This window comes from Danio aesculapii, chromosome 11, assembly GCF_903798145.1.
Source record: "Danio aesculapii chromosome 11, fDanAes4.1, whole genome shotgun sequence".
Lineage (NCBI taxonomy): Eukaryota > Metazoa > Chordata > Actinopteri > Cypriniformes > Danionidae > Danio > Danio aesculapii.
Genome location: NC_079445.1, coordinates 2,874,145 through 2,900,098, shown reverse-complemented (window position 1 = coordinate 2,900,098; position 25,954 = coordinate 2,874,145). Strand labels below are relative to the sequence as shown.

At 37.6% G+C, this 25,954-nt stretch overlaps 1 protein-coding gene across 4 annotated transcripts in view; it reads right to left on the bottom strand.

Moving 5' to 3' along the window:
* Nucleotides 1-25,954, bottom strand: part of srpk1b (SRSF protein kinase 1b) — a 73,059-nt gene that overhangs the window by 33,371 nt on the left and 13,734 nt on the right. For 2 of the 4 annotated variants that reach the window (XM_056467978.1, XM_056467981.1), the window contains exon 1: nucleotides 15,149-15,258. The exons of the other annotated variants lie outside the window; for them this stretch is intronic. In XM_056467978.1, coding sequence (XP_056323953.1) covers nucleotides 15,149-15,225 — 77 coding nt within the window. In that variant the 5' untranslated portion in view covers nucleotides 15,226-15,258. Of the gene's footprint in view, nucleotides 1-15,148; nucleotides 15,259-25,954 lie in introns of those variants that run through there. 4 annotated transcript variants of the gene reach the window in all.

The window sequence follows — 25,954 nt, the reverse complement described above, 5'->3', positions numbered from 1 at the left end:
TTGAAGCATGCAATCTTTTTAGTTTAGTAAAAATTAAGTACACAAAGTACATGCATTCTAATGAATGTCACTGGTCCAAAACAACAGTGTAGTCGTGTGCTGAGGGCTGAAAATGGTGGGTGTTACACTAGAAAATAATTAATTTAGCCTGATAATTAGTGGCTGTGCTAGTGGGAGTTAATTAACAGAGATACGCGTGAATGCTATGCTGGTCTGAGGGGAAAGCTGAATGCATCCACGCACGTGAACACATACATGTGCTCCTGAGCAGAGCAGATGTTGAAGCACAGCAGTCCTGCCAACCCCTACCCACTTTAATCTGAACTCTTTCAGAAATGACATATAGGACAGGCCCATATGGAGAATCCAGTTGAAGTAAACATTATCATTAATTATTTTTCAAATACTTCCCCTGTGCTGTTTAACAGAGAGACACATTTTTAAACAAAATAGTTTTAATAACTAACTCATTTATTTTGTCTTCTCCATGAGGACATGAAATTTAACTAGTGTTAAACTAGGATAATTAGGTTAACTAGGCAAGTTGGAGTAATTAGGCAATTCATTGGACAATCATTGGTTCTGTAGATAATTGAAATAAATAGGGGTAATAACATTTACCTAAAAAAATTTAATAATAATAAATAAATAAAAATAAATAAATACAAAATAATAAAAAATAAATAAATAAAAATAAATAAATACAAAAATAATAAAAATAAATAAATAAATAATAAATACAAAAACAATAAAAATAAATAAATAAATAAATAAAAATAAATAAATACAAAATAATAATAAATAAATAAATAAAAATAAATAAATACAAAAATAATAAAAATAAATAAATAAATAAATAATAAATAAATAAATACAAAAATAATAATAAAAATAAATAAATAAAAATAAATACAAAAATAATAAAAATAAATAAATAAATAAATAAATAAATAATAATAAATAAATAAATAAATAAATTGCTGTTTAAATGATAGGTGAGCTAATATATACACTGCTACTTACTTTATAGGACAAAACTTTGCCAAAAGAACTGACAAAAAAAAGCATCTACTGAACACAAATGTAAATATTTTAGATGAAACCGGAGAGCTCCCTCATCCTCCATAGACAACAATGGTCAAAAGATGATCCAAGTCCAGAAAAGTAACTTAAACCATTGTCAAAACATCCAATGTGACTTCAGTGGTTCAACTGTAATCATACGAAGCAGAAGACCACGCCGGGTGCCACTCCTGTCAGCTAAGAACAGGAAACTGAGGCTACAATTCACACAGGCTCACCAATATTAGACATTAGAAGATTGGAAAAAAACGTTGCTTGATCTGATCTCGATTTCTGCTGCGACATTCGGATGGTCGGGTCAGAATTTGGCATCAACAACATGAGAGCATGGATCCATCCTGCCTTGTACCAACTCTTCAGGCTGGTGGTGGTGGTGTATTGGCCCATTAGCGCCAATTGAGCATCGTGTCAACTCCACAGCCTACCTGAGCATTGTTGCTGACCATGTCCATCCCTTTATGACCACAGGATAATGCACCATGTCATAAAGCGCGAATCATCTCAGACTGGTTTCTTGAACATGACAGTTCACTGGACTCAAATGGCCTCCACAGTCACCAGATCCCAATCCCATAGAGCACCTTTGGGATGTGGTGGAACGGGAGATTCACATCATGGATGTGCAGCCAACAAATCTGCAGCAACTGCGTGATGCTATCATGTCAATATGGAGCAAAATCTCTGAGGAATATTTCCAGTAGCTTGTTAAATCTATGCCATGAAGGATTACTGCAGTTCTGTAGGCAAAAGGTGGTACAACCCGTTACTAGTAAGGTGTACCTAATAAAGTGGCCGGTGAGTGTATAATGAGTGCCATAAAATGGTTTTAAAATGACAATTATATAACGTATTGCAACATATTTTAATGCAATATATCATCCAACAAAAAGTAAATATCATGACATAAATATCATTGACTGATAGCGATGCTAAAACCATATATTGTGCAGCCCTAGGCAGGACCATCAAATAAGCACAAATTAGAGTGATATGACGGTGCTGAGAAATCAAGCAGAACATGCCTCATACAAGGACGGACTTGTAATTCAGTAGTTTGGATAGGAACAATGTGATAAAGAGTTTAGTTATGTGCTGTTGCCAAGCAAAGCGGTGATATGGAATCAAGTGATGTGCAGTCATGGGTGAATGTGCACCAGATTCCCAAAAGTATGTGGACACCCTGACACCACACCCAAGTGAGAGCTTGTCCAAGCACATTTGGGCTTGGAGTTCAAAATCATGGGCATTAATAGGGAGTTTCACTATTCTGGACAAGCCTTCAAACTAGATATTGCAGACAACGATTTAAGCTCTTTGCACATTGAATGTCTGACATTTTCGTGTGCATTTTTTTCATATTCATATCTAAAAACAGGTCCCACTTTACATAATTACACTCTTACCTTATCCCACAGCCTAAATCTATCTATGATCTTAAACCTACGTGCATACTGGATTTTGTGTTTCACTTGTGCGGTGCCTCTGAACTGTCAAAACATCTTAAAACACAAGCTTTAATGTGAAAAACTGTGTGAAACATGACAAACTGAATAAAGTCCAAATATTTTTATGATGGACGAAGGTTTTGGAGGCAGGGGCACCTGAGGTTGAATTTATATGCATTTTCACACCTTAAGTGATTTCCTCTAGTCAAACTACATTGAGTACGTTTACATGGACACTAATGGCTCGTTTCCACTGACTGGTACGGTTCGGTTTGGTACGGGTCACCTTTATCAAGCTTGCGTTTCCACTAAAAAGGGTACCCTTTTGGTGGGCGTGGTGTACGACAGAAAGTTTCAGTCGACGTCATTCTCGCTCGAGGAAATGTCTACAATAAAGCTGTATGGGTCGCTCACATATCATATAAAAAGCACTTCTCACAAAACAGATGCTTCATACACATAAATACTGGTGTATAAATGTTTATTACTAACTTTTCAATGAACATGAGTTGATTATAACTGCAGATCAAAGACAGTGCGAAACAGCCTACTGTAACGTCTGTAATTATATTAAATAAGTAAATAAATGAACATATATGAACACATACAGCCCCTTACAGTCTCCAATATGTTCCCAACTACAGAAGAACTACACACAGCAGACATTTCGTCAGTATTTAGGTTCAAAGCAACACAATATACAGCTCACCGTCAGCGTAAACCTCTCATCTGTGTCTATAATCTTCAGCAGCCCATGTAGCCTCTGTTAGACAGTAATTCCGTCATTCTGAGTTCATATTAGTCCAAAAGGTGATAATAACAATAATATTTAAATAAGGCATTTTGTTCATGTTTGCTGAATAATAATGTGCTCCTTTTTTTCCGGCTTCTCCTTCCTCACGCTTCACTCTCGCGTTTGTCAGTGTCTGACAGGATCGGGTTTCAAAAGCACGTCAATAATCAAGCGCAGGTTATTATCATCAGCTCAAGATGTTTGTTATTTCAGATATAGACCTGCGGCGAGCGCAAGGAAGAAAGCGAAACCGCTCGCACTTCAGACAGCCTCGTACAAAAACTACGCGGCACAGGGTAAATCTGCTCTACTCCATGGCTTTGTGGCTGTTTATCAAGACGACGACAAGGTTTGTTTGAGCCCAGATCGACCATGGCTCGTTATTATATGTATAAATAATTCCGCTGTAATCTCTCGGCTGTGCGCGTATTTTAAATATGGCGTTTTTTTTGTTTTCATTCTGGCTTGTTGCGTAAGCGAATGACGCATCTCTGTAAACCAATAGCGTTCAGCTGCGCGTCTAGCTCCGCCTTTTAGTACCCTTTCTCGTGTTTGGTACCCTTTCGAAAGGGTGCCGAAAAAGTGGTACGGTATGGTTCGGTTCGGTACGCTTTTTGACAGTGGAAACGGCTATAAAAGCGTACCAAACCAAACCGAACCGTACCGTACCACTCAGTGGAAACGGGCCTTTAGGCTCAATCACAATTCTACCCCTTAGCCCTTCCCCTCGTTTTGACGAGTTCACGTCAAGAGGTAGGGGTGTCCCAATTCTCATCAGCTTGAAGGATTAGTGCTAAGGGAAGGGGTGAAATAGAATTGGAATCGGGCCTAATAATCCAATTTTGATACGAGTAAAACTTTACTCTGATTAAGAGTCTACCATGAAAACAACAATTTTTTATTACCTTAATCCGACTGAAGTCATAATCGAACTAAACAGAAATCCAATTAAGACGTGGAGTATGTCGATTTTAGTGGCATTATTGAAGTGCAGTACAGACATGTAAACACCGCAATCAAACTATTACCGTCATGTAGGATTTTCGCTGCATTTTGCGACAGGATAGTCTACACACACAGCTGTTTGACACTATTCTCTGCATCTACCGAGTCAGTGAAGAACCACAGATAGACACATCGAGAAATGCGGAGGTTTTTTTCCCAATTATGTGCGTTATCAAACTCCATTAAAACATCACTCCTCCTGCAGTTCATACTCACATCCAATATCTCGTTTGTCAGGGGGGCATGAATGAAATGTTGCCAGTGGAAGTGGTGAACTGCATTTAAAGTCGATAAATTAAAAATGAAACACCAGAAATTACATGTAACTCTGGAGGAAATGTGCTAGAACATGTTAAACGGGATCATGACAGAAACATTCAAGCAGCAACTTAAGTAAACACCTTAATCATATTACTGTCTTGTTCAGATGAAGGCAAATAATTTGATTACTGATGTCCATGTAAACGTAGTCACTGTTTTATTTAAACTGTAATCTTGTTTTGTTGCAGGATGGATGGAGAAATAAAAAGGCAAAGCTTGGCCTAATAAGATGTGAAAGCCAAATGTCTGGAGAGATTGTGGGCGGTCCTGTTTTCTACTGCTGTCATCTCAGACAGCACAAAACAGCAGACATACAAGAATGCCTCGCATTTCTTTAGAGTCAGTCTACATGTCTGCTTGTCCTTTCAGTGCCCTGTGGATGCGGCATTGATTATTTTGGTAATTATTGTCTGCTATATTGGTAACCTAAGGCTTGTTAATTCCACATATACATGTATACTAATATACTAACTGATTTCTTTTATCGTTGTCAGGATGACAGTACATAATATTTGACTAGATATCTTTCCAGATACTAGTGTTCAGCTTAAAGTGACATTTAAAGGTTTAACTGGATAAATTAGGTTAAGGCAAGTCATAGTTTAATGGTTTGCCCTTTAACTACCCAACAAAGAAATAAAATTGGATTGCATTTCACCTAGTGGCTAGTTAACACACCCAATGCATTTTTTTTTTCAACACATCCCATAATTTAAAATATCCACCTCTACCAAATGGTAGATATGTTGGTTTATGGTGAAAGTACCAGAATTAATACATATACTATGAAAAATCTAAAAATATGAAGTGTAAGACCAATTTATTTTAAAAAATATTCAAAATAAAACATTTTTTAATACTAAATCGTCTTTATTTTTTGAAGTATGCCGTAAAATATTTCAGATTCTCATTTCTCATGCTTCCTTATTTTTTCTTTTAGCAATAAAACCAAAATCAAGTGTAGTAGTGCAACAAGATTATGTTTGTTTGATTCTTTAGTAAGCTAACAATACTGTGTGTAAACCATTATTCCTTAAATTACTTTAACAGGCATACTTACAACAGTAAAAACATGGTCAATCGTTTGGTAGAACGACAGTCACAGGGGTAGACAGCTGGAAAAAAAATGCTTAATTTAAAACTACCTTTTTAGTAGCTGAAATAAAAAAATCAGACTTTCTCCAGAAGAAAAAATATTATGGGAAATACTGTGAAAAATTCCTTGCTCTGTTAAACATCATTTCGGAAATATTTGAAAAGGAAAATTAGCAGGAGGGTGAATAATTTAGAGTCTATCCACTACTGCAATCAAGACGGTGTGTTTAAATGAACAGTAGGTCAATTTTGTGTTTGTAGCATTTACTGACACAAAAATATTAAGCTGGAAGAAAATTAAAACTATTTATGCATCAAAATAAGACACATTATAGCTTTGAAGTTGGAATACAATGCAAAAGAGCATCTATGCAGTGATGTACATAGACATGAAGCAAATCAAATTATTGGGAGCAAAGATGTAGTGCATTGGTTATTGAATGCCTCGAGGGAGATGTGAATGAAAGCAGTGTTGGATCTAATTAGCTACAGCATAACTAGTTACTGTAATAAAATTACTTATCCCCTGGAAAAACAAAAGTATATTCATTTTTAGATCATTTAATTACAGATACTTCTTGCTCTAACTACTGTAAATAAATAAATTAGTTCTGTATAAATTCAGAAAATCAGTAATTAAATGTTATAAAAAAATATGCTGCAGAATAACTCTATATTTAAACTAAAGCAGGTTACCATTTCAATGTGGTCATGTCATTGGCCCATGAACGTTTCCTGCTTGTTAACTATAACAAGAGGCAATTCAATCATAATTTAATGTTAAAACAGCTCTCATAATATTATTTATCAATATGTGGCTCTTTTTGGATTCTGGGAAGCTATAGAAATGAAAAATGCTCAACAGGAAATACTGCGGGGCCATTGTTTTTGTTTACATCCCTCAAAATGGTCAGTACGTACTTATGATTATGATTTATTCATCTTATTTTACTTCTCATTATTAGGTTTGTCTCATTATTGATTCTGTCTTTCTTTTTCCACTGCAAAGTCATAAAACAAGTCCACCAAATTATGGGGGGTCTTGGTTTGGGGAGTGTTTACAATAGAATCTTCTGTTGCAGTTTCACTGTACTTAATAGGGATGCAAGGATTATAGATCTTGGTTGTACGATTATAGTCTGAGGAATAATCACGGTTTAATGGTTATCACGATTATTATGCATTCATTCATTTCAAAACACTACTAGTTTAGTAAATCACATTAAAAATTATATATTTTAAAGTGTTATTTATTGCTACTCAGTAACCAAATAATACAGCAAAGTGTGCCTATAAATGTCACTTTAAGCTAAATACTAGTGTCTTGAAAAATATCTAGTCAAATATTATGTACTGTCATGATGGCAAAGAAAAGAAATCAGTTAATAGAAATGAGTTATTAAAACTATTATGTTTAGAAATGTGTTGGGGAGGAAGAGAACAGAAATCAGGGAAAAAAATATATATGCAGAGAGGCTAATAATTCTGACTTCAACTGTACATATATATATATATATATATATATATATATATATATATATATATATATATATATATATATATATATATATATATATATATATATATATATATACAAACATACATGCAAATAATTACATAAGCACCATGTATGTACTTAATAAGAGCATTGTACCAAACGATTAATCTAAATTTATGTACATAGTAGTTAATGTGACTTAAAATGAAGTGTAACCAGTGTTTCATTCCACTAATCTTTTAAAGAACAGCTAATTAATACATTTAATCAAAATGAAAGTGGTAGGAGCCAATAGACGAGCTGGCAGAAAAAGCATCTGTAAGAGCGGGGTGTAATCTACTGTTAAATACTCCATTTAAAATTCAGTTAATCTCAAGTCTGCAGTGCATTGTTTTGGCCTCAGACTGCACGCCTACGAGCCGTCTGATGCATGCTGCACACACAACTGACAAGAGCTTTCAAAAGCAGAAGAATAAATCCTATGAAATCTGTCAAGAAATGTCTGGGTCACATTTCACCACAAAATAACAACAACGAACACACACACAACAAGATGATTTCAAGCAAAACAATGTCAGATATTGTGTGCGGTTATTACACTCACTGTGCGTTCACAGTTGTTTATAGTAATGCTCTATACTCTATGTTTACCTGCGCAACTTTATATTAACTCAAATATGTAATCAGCCAATCACATGGTCACGAAAAACTGCTGAACTTCATACCAAGTATCAGAATAGGGAAGAATTAATATTATTAAGTAATATGGCAAGGTTGTTTTGTTTCAGAAACTGCTGATCTGCTGAGATTTTCATACACAACCATATCTAAACTCTCAAATGTTTTTAGTAAAAGCTGTGGTAGATAGAATTTTACTGTTACAAATATGGTAGAGACATGCCTAAACTACAGCAACCTACCGCATTTCGATAATTCATACAATGTTAACACACCAGCATATTAAACTATTAATATCTACATTGTACCTTTGTAATACGGACAAAAACGCAGTCAAAATGGTGATGTGAAAGTTACATGATGAGCCACAGCTCATCACAAACAGCAGAAAAACATACTAATATGTAGAACTAAACTGAGAACTTAGTAGTAACTAAACAGACGACAACCTAGCTCTGCAGAAGAGCATTTCCAAACACACAATGTCAAAACTTGAAGCAGATGAGCTACAGCAGCAGAAGTAACCGAGGCTACATTTAACACAAGCTCTTACTTTATTTAAAGTTATAAAGTAATTCTTTCTTATTTCATGTTTTCAGTTATTGTACTTGATTTGATATTCAGAGGAAATTTAATTCTGATTCTGCAATTTACTATTCAAGTTATTACCATACAATATTTGCAACTTTGAACAAGCGGTGGCGCTAGAGAGTATGATTCAGAGACGTCAGGTTTTCTGAGGTTAATGTTGAGACTGCCCTCTAGAAAAATATCTAAACTGAGAACTTAGTAGTAACTAGACGACAACCTGCAGAAGAGCATTTCCAAACAGACAATGTAAAACCTTGAAGCAGATGGGCTACAGCAGCAGAAGTAACCGAGGCTACATTTAACACAAGCTCTTACTTTGTTTACAGAACAAGTGGACCTTAACTAAAAGTTAAAAAGTAATTCTTTCTTATTTCATGTTTTCAGTTACTGCACTAGATTTAATATTCAGAGGTAATTTAATTCTGATTCTGCAATTTACTAATCAAGTTATTAGCATAAAATATTTGCAACTTTGAACAAGCGGTGGCGCTAAAGAGTATGATTTAGAGATTTCAGGTTTCCTGAAGTTAATGTTAAGACTGCCCTCTAGAAAAACATCTAAACTGTGAACTTAGTAGTAACTAGACGACAACTAAGCTCTGCAGAAGAGAATTTCCAAACACACTATGTAAAACCTTGAAGCAGATGATCTACAGCAGCAGAACTAACCGAAGCTACATTTAAAACAGGTTTTTACTTTGTTTACCAAACAAGTGGATCTGATTGAATTAGCATTGTAAACCTTCAATAAAAGTTAAAAAGTAATTCTTTCTTATTTCATGTTTTCAGTTAATAATCGTTAGTCACGATTCAGGTTATTAGCATACAAAATTACCAACTTTGGACAAGCGGTGGTGCTAGAGAGTATGATTTAGAGACTTCAGGTTTGCTGAGGTTAATGTTGAGACTGCCCTCTAGAAAAGCATCTAAACTGAGAACTTAGTAGTAACTAGACGACAACCAAGCTCTGCAGAAGAGCATTTCCAAACACACAATGTAAAACCTTGAAGCAGATGAGCTACAGCAGCAGAACTAACCGAAGCTACATTTAAAACAGGTTTTTACCTTGTTTACCAAACAAGTGGATCTGATTGAATTAGCATTGTAAACCTTCGATAAGTTAAAAAGTAAATCTTTCTTATTTCATGTTTTCAGTTACTGTACTTGATTTAATATTCAGAGGAAATTTAATTCAGATTCTGCAGCTTACGATTCAAGTTATTAGCATACAAAATTAGCAACTTTGGACAAGCGGTGGCGCTAGAGAGTTTGATTTAGAGACTTCATTTTTGCTGAGGTTAATGTTGAGACTGCCCTCTATCATTGTGCCAAATTATACAACTTTCCTGCAGATATGGCTCTATGAGCTGCCATTCAAGTCCGGCGGAAGAAACAGAATAATAATAATAATAAATATAGCTGCAAGCAGCAATTAAGGGCCCAAGCAGTCCAGAGGCTATTTGAATATAGTAAAAAATGCCTGCAGATTCTGTCTGGTCCTACATAATTAATAATTTTGTGTTTTATCATTTACATTTTTATGGTTATTACAGTGCTATTTACGCTATTCAGGTGCTGAGAGTTTAATTCAACCAGTAGAGACAATATCATGTTTATATATGATCAGGCCAGTCAATAAAGTACTTCAGAAAACAACCAGTCCCCTTGTGTACTGTAGAGTAAAATCTGCAAATCTCTGCTTTACTATAAAACACGACTTTTCGATTGTGACTCCATCACAGGTGGTAGCTGGTCAAACAGGCTAGTTTCTTATCGTTTTCATGCAGATCCAGTCTATGAATCACATTTCCATAATTCCCTCCATTCCTTTAAGTTGTTTTTCAGCGAGGGAGGATTCTATTAAAAGCCTCAAGCCTTAGCAACTAGCGCCGGACTATTCAACTCAAGCAAAGCTTCACCTCCCGAGTCTCCCGATGCATGTCATCCTTCAAAACACATCGGGCAGGAGGAAAAACAAGGGGGTTTGTGTGTATGCGTCAGCGTCATGAGTGGGAGAGAGAAATGTTTGGCGCACAGAGAGTTAAATGGACTCTTAATACAGAGCTCAGGCTTCAGAACTTCTCCAGCCCACACAACAAACCACGACACGTCTGACATTCTCTTGTCTTGTGTCAGAGTCCTCACGCAATGCATCAAAACAATCTGCTCTTCCAGAAACACAAATGCTCGGCAAATCTAAGTGCAAGTATTGTTTTTCGGTGCCGTGCGGACTGCATTGCAGCATCAGCGTCTAAAACCAAGGCCGTTTTACCCCTTAAAAATACAATTTTTGGGGCAAAATCCCAAATGGTTTCCTTAAGCTGAGAATTTCAAGACTTAGTTTATCATCTGATGATGCGTTCACACCAGACTTAGATGATGCTTTAAGTGCAATTGACTTACATGTTATGTCCATGCAAAGACGTAATAGACAACCTGCAGTGTGATTAGCGCAAATGACACGGCGCAAATTGTGTATCTTGGCCGTTTGACTTGCCTAACACGTGATTCAAAGTATAAAAAATGTGAACTTTAATGAAATTTTTTGCTGCGTTCACCAACCAGGCGCTTGCTCTAGTAGCCTCTGAAGAATCTGATGGACCCAGAAATGGCGGCCATCAAGTTCACACCATTTTTTCGATCTTCCATAGCACAGCTACCCCTTCAACAAAATCCATGTCATTTTGCAACGTAAACAGGTTGACTCCGTGTATGTTGTGAAGTGTATTTTACGTGAGAATGAAGCAAGCAAACTCAAAATGCGAATAATTACATGAAGAGCACGATTACTTACACAACGTGTGTCCGTTGTGAATGTGCCATAAGTCTGTACAACATGCTCAATGTGTCAAACACACACACACAGCCCTTGCCCACCCTACAGTCAAATAGTAATGTTGGATATTTAGATATTTCTATACCCTCATAAACCACCAGATGTCACCACAGTCACCCCATTTTTAGGTTTTGATTGATGTCCAACTGCTCGTTAACACAAATTTCTAATCAGCCAATCACATGGCAGCAACTCAACGCATTTAGACATGCAGACATGGTCAACTGCAGTTCAAAGCGAGCATCAGAACGAGGAAGAAAGGTGATTTAAGTGACTTTGAACGCGGCATGGTTGTTGGTGCAAGACGGGCTGGTCTGAGTATTTCAGAAACTGCTAATCTACTGGGATTTTCACGCACAACCATCTCTAGGGTTTACAGAGAATGGTCTGAAAAAGAGGAAATATCCAGTGAGCGGCAGTTCTGTGGGCGCAAATGCCTTGTTGATGCCAGAGGTCAGAGGAGAATGGCCAGACTGGTTCCAGCTGATAGAAAGGCAACAGTAACTCAAATAACCACTCGATACAACCGAGGTCTGCGGAACAGCATCTCTGAACACACAACAGGTCCAACCTTGAGGCGGATGGGCTACAGCAGCAGAAGACCACTCCGGGTGCCACTCCTGTCAGCTAAGAACAGGAAACTGAGGCTACAATTCACACAGGCTCACCAAAACTGGACAATAGAAGATTGGAGAAACGTTGCCTGGTCTGATGAGTCTCCATTTCTGCTGCCACATTCGGATGGTCGGGTCAGAATTTGGCGTCAACAATGTGGAAGCATGAATCCATCCTGCCTTGTATCAATGGTTCAGGCTGGTGGTGGTGGTGTAATGGTGTGGGGGATATTTTCTTGGCACACTTCTTGGGTCCATTAGTACCAACTGAGCATTGGGTCAACGCCACAGCCTACCTGAGTATTGTTGCTGACCATGTCCATCCCTTTATGACCACAGTGTACCCATCTTCTGATGGCTACTTCCAGCAGGATAATGCACCATGTCATAAAGCGTGAATCATCTCAGACTGGTTTCTCGAACATGACGAGTTTACTGTACCCAAATGGCCTCCACAGTCACCAGAACTCAATCCAACAGAGCACTTTTGGGATGTGGTGGAATGAGAGATTCGCATCATGGATGTGCAGCCGACAAATCATGTCAATATGGACCAGAATCTCTGAGGAATATTTCCAGTATATTGTTGAATCTATGCTACGAAGGATTAAGGCAGTCCTAAAGGCAAAAGAGGGTCCAACGGGTAAGAAAGTGGCCGATGAGTGTATATATGAAGTGAAATATAATCTAGAACATAAAAAAACATATTTTTCCATAAACATCCAATTGAAAAATTTGGTTAAAATAATTTTTAACATTTTTAAAATAGTTAAAAAAAATCAACTTATACTCCCATAGGAAATGAATGGGGAAATACTAAAATTAAAAGGATTTATTTTTTTATTCGTACTTTTAGAGAGATATAAAAAACACATTTACAAAAATACATAGCCAATGATATGACATTTCATTAATAATAAACAAAATGCGTGTTCACACTTGAGACCTTCGTGCCCCAAAAATGTCCACTAGGGAAAGATTAAGTGCAATACGATACAAGGGATGCTTGAGGGTTAAATCAATTTCACTTAGTACCAAATCTGCCCCGTGTGGCCTTTTCCACCTGTGGTTTCCTGATTGCACTGATGCTGCCGTCACTAAAAGAACACATCAACAGTTGCATTGGGTTTTCATTATTGTGCAATTTGTGGTCCAGCTTGACTGCGTACACATCACAGCACAGCAAAGGTGAAGGTGCAGAAAACAGCGAGGGTTGGATGACGGCAATCATCAAACGCTGCAGTCTCCCCTGCTTTCATCTCTGATTCAAAATACTCCACTCAGACTCTTTAAGAAGGCTGGATGTAATCTGAAAACTTCACAGAGCGCCCGTCCGCACAGCGCTCCAAAGCTGCAGCATTGAATTTCTGATGATCAATCACTGCAATACGGTGCATATTTCGGACATTTTGGAAGCATCTATCTATTCAGCTAGATTTTATTTGTATTGCACAAATTAGGAAATACCAGCATACCAGCAAATAAAATCTAGCTATATTATATGTACAATGGAAAGATGCATTTTATTTATTTAATTATATATAGATGTATTTACAGTTTTCCTTAGCATTGAAATCCTTTCTTTGCTGTCCATGATTAAAAAGGAATATACATAACTGCATAAATGTATAACAAATGCTAATGTGCAATATTATTAGTGACACTACATAATATCAGCTATTTATCATCATATAAAGTAACATCTTTAACCTTTTTATTACATAAAATTGTGGACAGCAATTATGCAGCTAAATATTTACGTTTATTTACGTTATACTGTTTTTATTTTATTAAAACATTGCACAAAATAAATTTCAAGTTACTTTTGCAAATATATTTGCAAATAATAACATGTTTAATATGAATAAGACACTGCAGGGATTTATTTTTGAATTGCTGCTAAATATTTGTATCCTAAATGTATAGTTGAAGTCAGAATTATTAAACCCCCTGAATTATTAGCCCCCGTTTATTTTTCCCCCAATTTCTGTTTAACGGAGAGAAGATTTCTTCAACACATTTCTAATCGTAATACTTTTAATAACTTATTTCTAATAACTGATTTATTTTATCTTTGCCATGATGATAGTAAATAATAATTGACTAGAAATATTTTAAGACACTTCTATACAGCTTAAAACGACATTTAAAGGCTTAACTAGGTTTATTAGGTTAACTAGGCAGGTTAGGGTAATTAGGCAAGTTACTGTATAATGATAATAATTTATTCTGTAGACCATCAGAAAAAAATGAGCTTAAAGGGGCTAATAATTTTGGCCTTAAAATGGTTTTTAAAAAATTTAAAACTGCTTTTATTCTAGCCAAAATAAAATAAATAAGATTTTCTCAAGAAGAAAAAATATTATAGGAAATACTGTGAAAATTTCCTTGCTCTGTTAAACATCATTTTGGAAATATTTCAAAAATAAAAAATAAAAAAATTAAAGGGGGACTAATAACTCTGACTTCAACTGTATATAATATAATTAATAAAAATAATTCTTATATAAAACTAATAATAAAACTTCAATTAATTTAATACTTCCTGGAACAAACAAACACTGTTCCTTGCAACTCTTGTGCATAACCCAAGTTACTAATATTTTACTGAAATAAACTAATAATTAACAATGTCTTAATTAATAATTAAGAAATAAACCTAATTTATTAACTGATTTAAACGAATTGAACTGAAAATAAACCTAAAACCTGAAAATCTAACTGAAATAAACCTAAACTAACCTCATTTTAAAGGGACAGTTACCCAAAAATGATCATTTACTCACAACATACATCCTCAAGTGGTTCCAAATCTTTAGGAGTTTCTCTCTTTATATTAAACACAAAAGAAGATATTTTGAAGAATGTGATAACCAATGACTGCAATAGCAAGAAAAACAAATACAATGGAAGTCAATGGTTACAGGTTTCCAACATTATTCAAACCATCTTCTTTTGTGTTCAACAGAAGAAACTCAAACAGCTTTTGAACAAGTAAAGGGCGAGCAAATGACAACAGAATGTTCGATATGGGGTGAATTATCCCTTTAAACTAGTCTCTTCATTCAATTTCAAAAGAATAAATGCACAACACGAAAGCAAATGAATCAAAATCTCAAATCAAAGCTCTCAAACAAATGGTTCAGCAAACCCAAAACACACAAGCACACATGCAGGTTCGCTTCTTACCTGCAGGACGCACGGATGCCCATGAGAGAGAGTGCTAATGAAGGCAACAGGGGCTGACAGGCCAGAGACAGAGCCATGTACCAGAGACAGAGGAGAACCACCTCAGTGCACACAGATGCACAGTGAGGCTGAATGCTGAACACGCTCTCCCTCTCCCGCTCGCTCTGCTGCCGTCAGCAACAAGACCTGCCCACAAATCTCTCATAGACGCTCTGATTGGCTGAGAAGAGCCAGCACTGCATTGCAGGTGAAAAAACACAGCCGCCTCCTCATTTCTTCTTCATAACGCGGCATGTTCTGCCGTCACTCAGTCTCTCTCATCAATTACAGCAGGAAAAAGGAAGCTGGTTCCTATTTTACCCCTTGTACAAGATGTAACATAAGTCTTTGGTGTCTCCAGAAAGTGTCTGTACAACTTTCAGCTCAAAATACTCATTAGATTATTTATTATACAATCCTGAAAAGGCCCATTTTGGTCTCGGATGAATCTGTTTTTGTAGCCTGTGCCTTTAAATGCAAATGAGCTGGTTATCTCCGCCCACCGTTCCCTTGTGTGACTGTTTCTCATGCGTCACTCATGATAAACAGCAGTCTCATATTTTTAGGAGTCAAAAATACCAAGTCAGTTTATTTAGCCTGATCTCACGAGGAAACATAACTATTTTACGCTTTGTTTAGAGAGAGGCTAATTCGGCTAATTTTTAAATTCTTTTTAAAGGAGGCGTGGCACCAAACCCCACCCCTAAACCCAAACGTTATTGGGGGTTGAGCAAATCATATTAAATTGTACAAATGAGATTGTAGGAATTCATACGACTTAACCACTAAATAAAAAAAAGTTACGAATTGCCGTAAGACAGCGTTGGTTTATTTGACGTATTTGTGGTGGGATTTATTCAAGCTTTTCTGCAACGATGAGTCACACACAAATGCCATTACAAAGTTTGCACTACACACACACATTTATTTAAATGTATTTAATTTTAAGTCAGGCGTGTGCATTTACACTACTGCATGCTGTTTGTGTTGTTCTGCAATAACACTTCCGAAACGCTAGCTGGCAGTAAGTTTTTAAGTTCCTCTCTGTCAAGTTTGTTTGTGGGTGTTTTCAATGCTACATACAGTACAAGTAGCTAAAACTTGCACATTCAGAGGGGGAACTGGCGGACTTGCAGCAACTTTAACCATAAGGTAAACACAAAATAAAAGTCTCCATCTGGAGCTTCTTCACGAGACTCCACACTCGTTAAACACTTGCTCTTTCAGGCTCGTGGCTTTCAGCCCCACCCACACTCATCATCGCTACCAAGCTGACCAATCACAGAGCTTGCGCTATGCGTCGTCACGACATGTAGTCGACAAGAGACGCGGGTCAGTGAGGGCTATGCGACCATAAGTGTGCAATTGACGCAGATGTATAAATCTTAAGGGCCCACACATTTTTAGGGGCTTCAGAGTTACTATCAGATCCACTCTTCACTTTCGGCCATGACACCCCACCACCACCGCCCCGCTCTTCACTTTTGTCAGCGACATACACTTTACACTACAGCAGATATTAAGCAGACAGTCTACTGATGCTCTAATGAGAATTATTTATCATAGTTGCAATGTTAAAATAAAGCACTGAAATACACAAACAGAAAACTGCAGAACAGAGAGAAGGTGTGAACTAATTAAGGTGGACTCGCACTATGCTATTCGAACCGTGCCCAGGTGTGTTTTCTGGTTCGTTTGACAAGAAGGAGCTCTCCCAATCAGGCCCAGGCGCGGTTCAGTTGTGGATCTGTTCTAGGGGTGGGCGATATGACCTAAAATTAATATCACGGTATTTTTCATCTTTTGAACGGTGACGGTATAATATCATGGTGTTACTTTCAATAGCAAAATAATATACATCTCAAGGAAGAACGGACAAAAGAAAGTCTCACTTCTATCACTCTTTAAAAGTTTTGGTTTGGGTCATTGTAAATGCTCAGTCTCGTTATGAGCTGATCTTCATTTCTCTGTGTTGGTGGAATAAAGCAGGCGAGTCAGCTGCACCAATTTATGAGCAGACAGAGCAGGATTCTCATGATGACCACCAGCGCAATTCCGCTCTTTGTTATGAGCTGTAGTTTCAGTGTAAACTTAGTAAGGTGAGTTTCTTTGGCGATGATGTCTACAGTGTTAGATTTTATATTTAGCGGACATTTGCGCTAAACACGCGGTGAATGCAACGCATCGAGATTCGGGCACCTTCTCCGAAAACACTCGATTGATCTCAGCTGGCGGATCAATATTTACCTCATGTTATGATCGCTGTCATCTGCGCCATTATTATTATTAATATAACTTTAGGTGAGGTTTGCAAACCTGTGCACTTTTCACTCTTCAGCCGTTTGCATTTCCTGCAGTAACAAAAGCTCCCTGTTATCTGACAGCGGGAAGCGTTGAGTGACTGACAGCTAATAACCAATACTTCAGCAGGGTAGAGCGATTCAGCAAGTTTTTAGAGAAAATCAAATCAGATTGCACTACAACCATTATATTCAGACACACAAATGCTCCCAAATATATTATGAGGGCGCATAGATTAAATTTCGGGCGCTCATGCGACCAAAATGGTTGCAATTTCGAGCCCTGTAGTATAAGGACATGTATTCAGACCACAACTGAACGTTTGAAGAAAATTTAATGCCTTATTATTTAGAATTAGCTATTATTGATGTAAATGCAGCCGTTCAAGGCGCATAATTGATTTATTACAGTATTAGAAAATCCATGTCGTGGCGCAATGTCAAACTGGTGATGAATATGACACCGGTGTACCGCCCACCCCTAATCTGTTCTACAAAATATTTGACTGCGTGTCGCTGCATCCCAACTGACTAAATCAATAAAACTAAAGAAATCGCCACTGTGCTGAGCGAGAGCGCTTCTCTTCCTGTTAAACTGAACAGACGCATCATCAATGATGTAAGCGTGCTCAGGTTTGAAAGGCAAAAAGCAGTGTGAGTGCAGGTCGTTGGAGGAGATGGGACAATCGTGCTTCAACACGATTTAAGACAACTGTACATAGTGTAAGTTCTCCCTTAGAAACCATGCTTAATATTGTGGTTAAAAAAGCAGATAACAAACAAATAAAAAACGTCAAATTCAGGGGGCACATTGAAAAAATTATGTCATAAGGCCCAAATCGTCTAGCGGCGCCCCTGCATATAGTTTTACTGACAGTATGCGGCTGTGGTGATCCCAGCGGTTATGAATAACATAGCGATTTCATTGTCTTCATTACAAACATGCACAGTTTTAAAAATGTTTCCAACTCATTCTTAAGGTGCAGCTGATCACAGAGAGTTGGAACAGATCTTTTAATCCCAGTTTCTTTGCAAATCCTGTTCTGTGGACATGTGTATCACTGGAATTTAAATCCTATTTTTAAGTCGGGAAATTTGAATGAAGAGACTTGTGTTTACATCACTCCAATATGACTGTGTACATACTATACTTACACTCTATACCACAGGTTTTAAACTCAATTCCTAGAGAGCCGCAGCTGATCCAAATAATCAAGGTGTTCCAGACTACTAGACACTATTAAGCAGGTGTTAGTTGGAGGTGGTTGGAGCTAAACTATGCAGAGCTGTGGCCCTCCAGGAACTGAGTTTGAGACCACTGCTCGGTACCAAACAGCTTCCTAAAGTTGATTTTGCATCAAAGGTGCCCTTTAAGACTTTCTCTTGCTCATAAGATCCGTGTCTCAGCTGGTAGTCAGCGCAAACAAGCCTCTTTACAACCTTATTAGTGATGTCAGGTGAGCAGTAAGAGTCACAGCAGAGTGAAAGAGAGAGCGAGGACACTCAACACAATCGATTACTCTTATCTCTCACCCCTCTGAGACATTTGCCACTTCTTGAGGAATACTTGACGGAGCGTAATCTAAAATAAAACACGCCAATCTATCATTTCAATGACAGGGGAGAGGGGAAAAAAAGATTCAACTTGAGTTGAAGAAGCCAATCAGACTCAAGTCTCTTTTCACTGATGATGGAATAATTTCTGCAGTGCGCGCACAAACACACACACACACACACACACACACACACACACACACACACACACACACACACACACACACACACACACACACACACACAAGCAGTCTGCTCTACACTTCTACACAGATTCTCCACAAAGGCCAAATTCACAGACGTTTCCTGGACTTTCATTGACTAAAAAGCTGACTCTCCATGTTTTGTGTTGAGCAATCCCTCCAGAATTTAGCGTTTCTGTAATCGCTGAATTTAACGCAAAATCAAACAAATAGCACAAAATTTAGCGCTTGTAATTTTTATAATTGGATGCCGTTCAAATTCCTTCCACGGCGTCTGCATTGTTATATATATCAAACATTGTATTCTCATATAGGCAGTGCAATATCTTGAGCTGTCATGGAAACAGCATGGCTTCTCCTCAGGTGTGTGACCTGCTTTAGACACACCATGTGACATTAATCCCAAACAGACATACAGCCAAAGCCTATTTAAACAAGAATAGTGCACTCACTGCACTCCAACAAAATGGTAAGGTTTTTAATCTAATTAATACATATTAAACCTTTTTAACATTATTAAATCTATATGTTGAACCACTCATTAGTGTTGGTTTTCACTGAGTCACAGTGCTAAAGTTCAATATCAAACAGTTTATTTTATTTTTAAGATCTGAGGTGAACTATCTGTTGCTGCTTTCAGTGTATGGCAATAAATGTGATGTAAAATGCCCTTCAAATTCACATTATTAGCATTTAACACTTAATAAAGCACATGAGGTGTACCTGAGGTGATCATAATTTATCCTGCTGTTCACCTGTGAGAAATAGAAACCGTTACTATAATATGAATTTCAGATGTTGGTTAGAAACAAAAACTCCTTTTAATATTAAAGGTATTTCTACTATCGCATGCCGTTGCTTTTTATATTAGAACATAAATTAAATCAGCCTTTAGGCTCACTGCTCACTACACACTCCTGTTGATGTCAACCCTAGCTAGCATGTGTTTTGAACAAGTCGTGTAATACCTAGTTCAAAAAGGTGTCAAACTTACTGCACCTTTAAAGGGCACCTATGGTAAAAAATCTACTTTCAAGCTGTTTGGACAGACATATGTGCATGTATGTTGTATAGACCGTCATATTGGGGTGATATAAGCACACCCAGTGCTTTTTCTTTTTCAATTTAACAACATAAAAAACGGTGGACCAATTGGAGCTGTTTTCAAATCGACCGCTACTTGACGTAGGAGAGCGGTCCCCCCGCCCACCAATATTGATTGACAGGCGCGTCATCATATCCTCAGTTTGTTGATTCACGTCCGCCATTTTCTGCGTGAGTCGAAGCGATATCACTAAAGGAACACCCTAGCTCTATTTTTAGATGCAAGGCTCATTGGGCTCAACACAAGAGCAATATTCTCCACATTATCGCTCTAATCGGAATTATTGGTTGTATCTTTAGGTAGGTTTGCAAACATGTGTACTTTTCATTGAGTCTACCTTATACTTCAGTCGTTTCCATTTCTCGCGATCCCAGAAGCTCCCTTTGATCTTAACTAGCATGCGTTTTAGAGTTCTAAACATCGGTTTCTATCAGGGTACACTCAAGTCGACGGCTGGGCGCCGCGGACCGCTGCAGAAACCTATGTTTAGAATTCAAAAATGCGTGGCGCGACGATTCGGGACACTTCATGTCTCTGCCGCGCTACAGAGAGTGTCTGGTGTGCCGTGTCGCGGCTTTGAGCGGCGCATCCGGTGCCTCAGTCAAAGTTAATTCAGTGTGCGTGGTTATTAGTCTCGGTGTACAAGCTCGGCACTTGAAACTAGCACACAGTTGGCTGTAAAACTGTACAAAGACACAAATGATTTTGTACTCTCTGCTTGGTCTGTGTCAGAGTCGTACATGTACGAGTGAATGGTGATCCTCTCTCTCCTTCTCTGTCTGCCTGTCTGTTGCAAACGCAGAGCGGGTGAGCTCATGGCCCCGCCCCCTTGTTACGTTGGCCGAAACTAATTTACATGTGAAGCAACACACCCCTAAATCAGCGAACTGTGGACACGCCCCCAACATGACACTTTTTAACACATTATAATAAAACAATCTGAATTGTGTTTTAAACTGAACCTAAACTGGCACACTCAGAAGAACCATAATATTGATAATAAATCATAAAAAAGAGGTCAACTATGTGCCCTTTAAGGACAACTCTGAAAAACACTTGATCCACTACTGATGACTACTGTATTGTTCCATTAAATGTATTTTATGCAATATTACAAATTGCGCTTAAAAATGGGTGGATGGAATCATAGCTATTGACTCAAAAACTATAAAGTTATTTTGCAACTATGAAAGATGCAAGAAAATACATTTTGTATTAAGATATTTACATTTTAATACAAGAAAATAAGCTTTTGCTTGTGTCTGTAAAGGACGAATGACTAGAGATCAAATATCTTTGGGGAACTGGACAGAAAAATGTCAGACTTGTGTCATCCACCCTGGCACAGTCTGTGCTATTATAAGCCAACTTGAAAACCATTTATAAAGCTTAAATGTGTTGACTGCGCAATTAAACGAAGAAATTTTGCTCTCTCAAATGATCAATAATTTATTCCGAGCTTTAACAGGAACAGACTGTGAGAAATCAAACGCATCCTTCCTGAAGTACCAGCACGGTGAACGCTTATATAAATGTATCAACAACATTATGAAAGACTTGTTAATTGCATAAGGATAAATTATGCAATACACGTGGCAAAGTGTTTTATGGCCCTGTCAGTCACCGAGCCTCTACCTTTCTTCAGTCGCCAAAGGTTTTTGTGGTTGCTAAGAAACTAGTGGGCCATCAAATGCATTTTTTCTAATGATGCAGGACCACAGGCATGTTTCGTTTAAAAGTTACGCATCATGCTACATTTTTAGTGCATTTGCAGGAGCTTTTTTATAATTGGATTTGAATTAAAAGCTCCATATGAGTGACTTTGATTCATTTTGGAGAGTTTTTGCACATGGTGTTTATTAGATCACAGCAGCATCCTCCACCCACGTCTGTTCATCTATTAGAAAAGCACTTGAGTAAAGAGAAGTGTGTATTATGGTGTGACCTTGTGTTCTGTCTCGCCGTCCGCAGTGTCACTTTTCTGAATGCTTCTGCCAGTTCTAGACAGTCTGACCTCAACAGGAGAGAATGATTGCAAGTCTAGTCATCCAAACGGTAAATATATGATGTTTTATTCATTTCAAATTGGTGCTGCCCACCTTCAAATTATGTTAGCCATTTTTTTCCTCAAAAATACACAGTGGAACCAGTGGAGTAACTCCAGCTACAGTGGAACCAGTGGAGTAACTCCAGCTACAGTGGAACCAGTGGAGTAACTCCAGCTACAGTGGAACTAGTGGAGTAACTCCAGCTACAGTGGAACTAGTGGAGTAACTCCAGCTACAGTGGAACCAGTGGAGTAACTCCAGCTACAGTGGAACCAGTGGAGTAACTCCAGCTACAGTGGAACCAGTGGAGTAACTCCAGCTACAGTGGAACTAGTGGAGTAACTCCAGCTACAGTGGAACTAGCAGAGCTACAGTGGAACTAGTGGAGTAACTCCAGCTACAGTGGAACTAGTGGAGTAACTCCAGCTACAGTGGAACTAGTGGAGTAACTCCAGCTACAGTGGAACTAGCAGACTACAGTGGAACTAGTGGAGTAACTCCAGCTACAGTGGAACTAGTGGAGTAACTCCAACTTCTTTTTACTGAAACAAAAACGTTCAATGTGAACAATTGACTTTTGTGTCTGGATATTTGCATTGAATCAGAAGCATTTAGTACAACCAGTATAGTTTAAACAAATCCACAAGACCTGTGTTGTTTTTTTGTAAACGTTAAGCAAAACTGAAGTTTTTCTGAACATAATTCTTTTTATGATGAGCCTAGGGCTGCATGATTCTGGCTAAAATGAAAATCAAGATCACGATTCTCGAAAATCTCGATTCTGTAGATGTGAAATAAAGATAAATATGAGTAGCCTATTATTATTGTTAATACTCAAACATATAGTAACAATAATATTATTAGTCCTACTAGGTCTACTATTGGTTAAGATGCTACATTCATGTCATGGCTGCCATCACTCTGAGAAAAAACACACACATGCAAATCATACTTGCCGAGCGGCTCCCAAACAATCGCTCTGTGCAACAAACTGAATGTTATTTTTATGTTATTAGCTGCTATTCACAGCCTATGCAGGTTCTGTTCACTAAAGTAGACATGCCGGCACGCACGCACATCCTCTCTGAGGTAAACAAACAGTACGTCAGCTCATTCACGGCCGCAACTACATCATTACATTAAGACAGAAATGAGTATGTGACACTTTTAACACCATTTGGAGGTGTCCATGTTGCTGAGCAATGTATATAAAACAATGTGAGGACGTGTACGCCCGCCTTTACGTTTCTCTCCTGACCTTGAAAATATAATTGACTGAATTATAAAAATGCTCAATTAAGATGCCGTGTAGGGTCGAATCGAGATTGTAATCTTTTTTTGATTAATCGTGCAGCCCTAGATGAGCCTATTTACTTTTTACTGAATCAGCTACATACTAAACGACTTTAGATTTTTGGAAGTCGACTTTTATGGATTCAAATTCGAGTCGACGTCGACTAATCACTGGTGACGTCATCAATAAAACGCAAGATGCAAATGTTTTGCAACATGCCACAATTTGTGATTTATTTGCAGGAAATATATACTCAGAGCTGCACAATTCTGGCTAAAATGACGATGACGATTTTTTTTGCTTAAAATCAAGATCACGATTTTCTCACGATTCTGTAGATGCTTAATAATATGCCATTTAATAAAGGTTAATATGAGTAATATATGACTTTTATTATTGTTCATTCTCAAACACACAGTGAACAACAATAATATTAGGCCTATGTGTAGATCTACTGTTGCTAAATTCTGTATAGACTTGGAATGGTAGATTTGAACGGACTTTAAATGTGTGCTATTTGTTAATTCATAGTAAAGTAATTACATCAGAATATTCATAATTCTAAAGTTGAATTATTATTTTTAAAACATATGCTTGTCATTTGTCACTGACAACATTATTAGACCATTTTTTCACTGGTAAAATGAATCATTATTCATCATCGGATTCCCTCTTGCATTATATTCAACGTTATATAGGCTTGAGTAGTTATACTGACACTATTAAACATTTATTTTCATGCACAACAATTTGTGTTAGCTATGAAAGAAAAAAAACGTAATCATAAATCTAAAATTGTTTAAATGATGTGCGCGCCAGTTTCACTTTAATTGCAGAGTGCGCTCATGTCATGGCTGCCGTCACTCTGAGAAAAAAAAATACACACATGCAAATCATACTTCCCGTGCGGCTCCCGAACGATCCCTCTGTGCAACAAACTGAACGTTATTTATAACTTTATTACCTGTTAATCACAGCCTATGCAGGTTCTGCTCACTAAAGTGACATCATCGACGGGCACGTCCTTTCAGTGGTAAACAAACAGTGCGTCAGATCGTGTGAGATTTCGCAGCGTGACTACATCATTACAGTAAGACAGAAATGACATTTTTGGGTGGATCTTCCCTTATAAATACAGTATGTGACACTTTTAACGTCATTTGGAGGTGTCCATGTTGCTGTGAAGACTTGTTCGACCGTCTTTACGCTTCTCTCCTGACCTTGAAAATATAGTTGGCTGAATCGTAGAGATGCTAGATTAAGATCGTGTGTAGGGTCTAATCAAGATTGTGATCTTTTTTCGATTAATCATGCAGCCCTAACACACATGCTGTTTGACAGCTCATAATTCGTTGCAAAAACAATGCGCGCTTTACAGTTCATTCGCAAAATATGTCCGCATCTACGATTCGCAGAGGACAACAGCCATATTATTTCTCCAGGGTAAACGTGATTGGCTATCATCTGCTCTAGGGTATTTGCATGGAGCGACGTTATTCAAAAGTTTATGTGAATCTTTGACGCAGACATAAGAAAAATAACATTTTAAAATTACTTTAAATAATCTGAGAGCAGTTTCGTTCAGTGAACCACCTTCGCCTGTAAGCTGCCATGTAGTTCAGGTCAAACCATGTGATCTGCGCATCATGGCAGACCAGTCGACTAGTCTGTGCAACCCATACTACATAGGGCATTGACAGTGTAGTGTGTGCATTGACAGCAGCTGAATAGGATTAACATTTTTGACCTGATAAGTTAAAATTGGCATGAACTACTATGGAAAGACTTGATATAAAACATATGAGCATTTTTGAAAAACTGCTAAATACCTGACCCCTGTTTGTCTGTAATAATATTTAGGGCAACTTTATTCTAATCAAAGTATAAAATCTTACTCTAAAAGGTTTTTAATTTGTCATGGACTGCAGGTAGAATTATGTTGGTTTGTTTCCTAGAATGTTCAATAGACTGGTGATGTCTGGACAGTTTGTTCTGCTGGAGTCCCAGAGCTCTGTCAGCACATCTGGTTCTGACAAATCCCTCACATAACAAAAAAAACAGCCTGATCTTAGCAGTTAGATAATAGCACATGAAGGTGTGAAGCTTCTCTCGCCTCTCCATTTAATTTGGTTACATTTCAGAGGGTGACAACTCAAAATAAAATGATTCTGTAGGTAACCACCATATATCTTTACACATTTTACATTTAGTCGTTTAACAGATGTCTCTGTCCACAGCATCTTACAATTGAGGAGGCATTCAG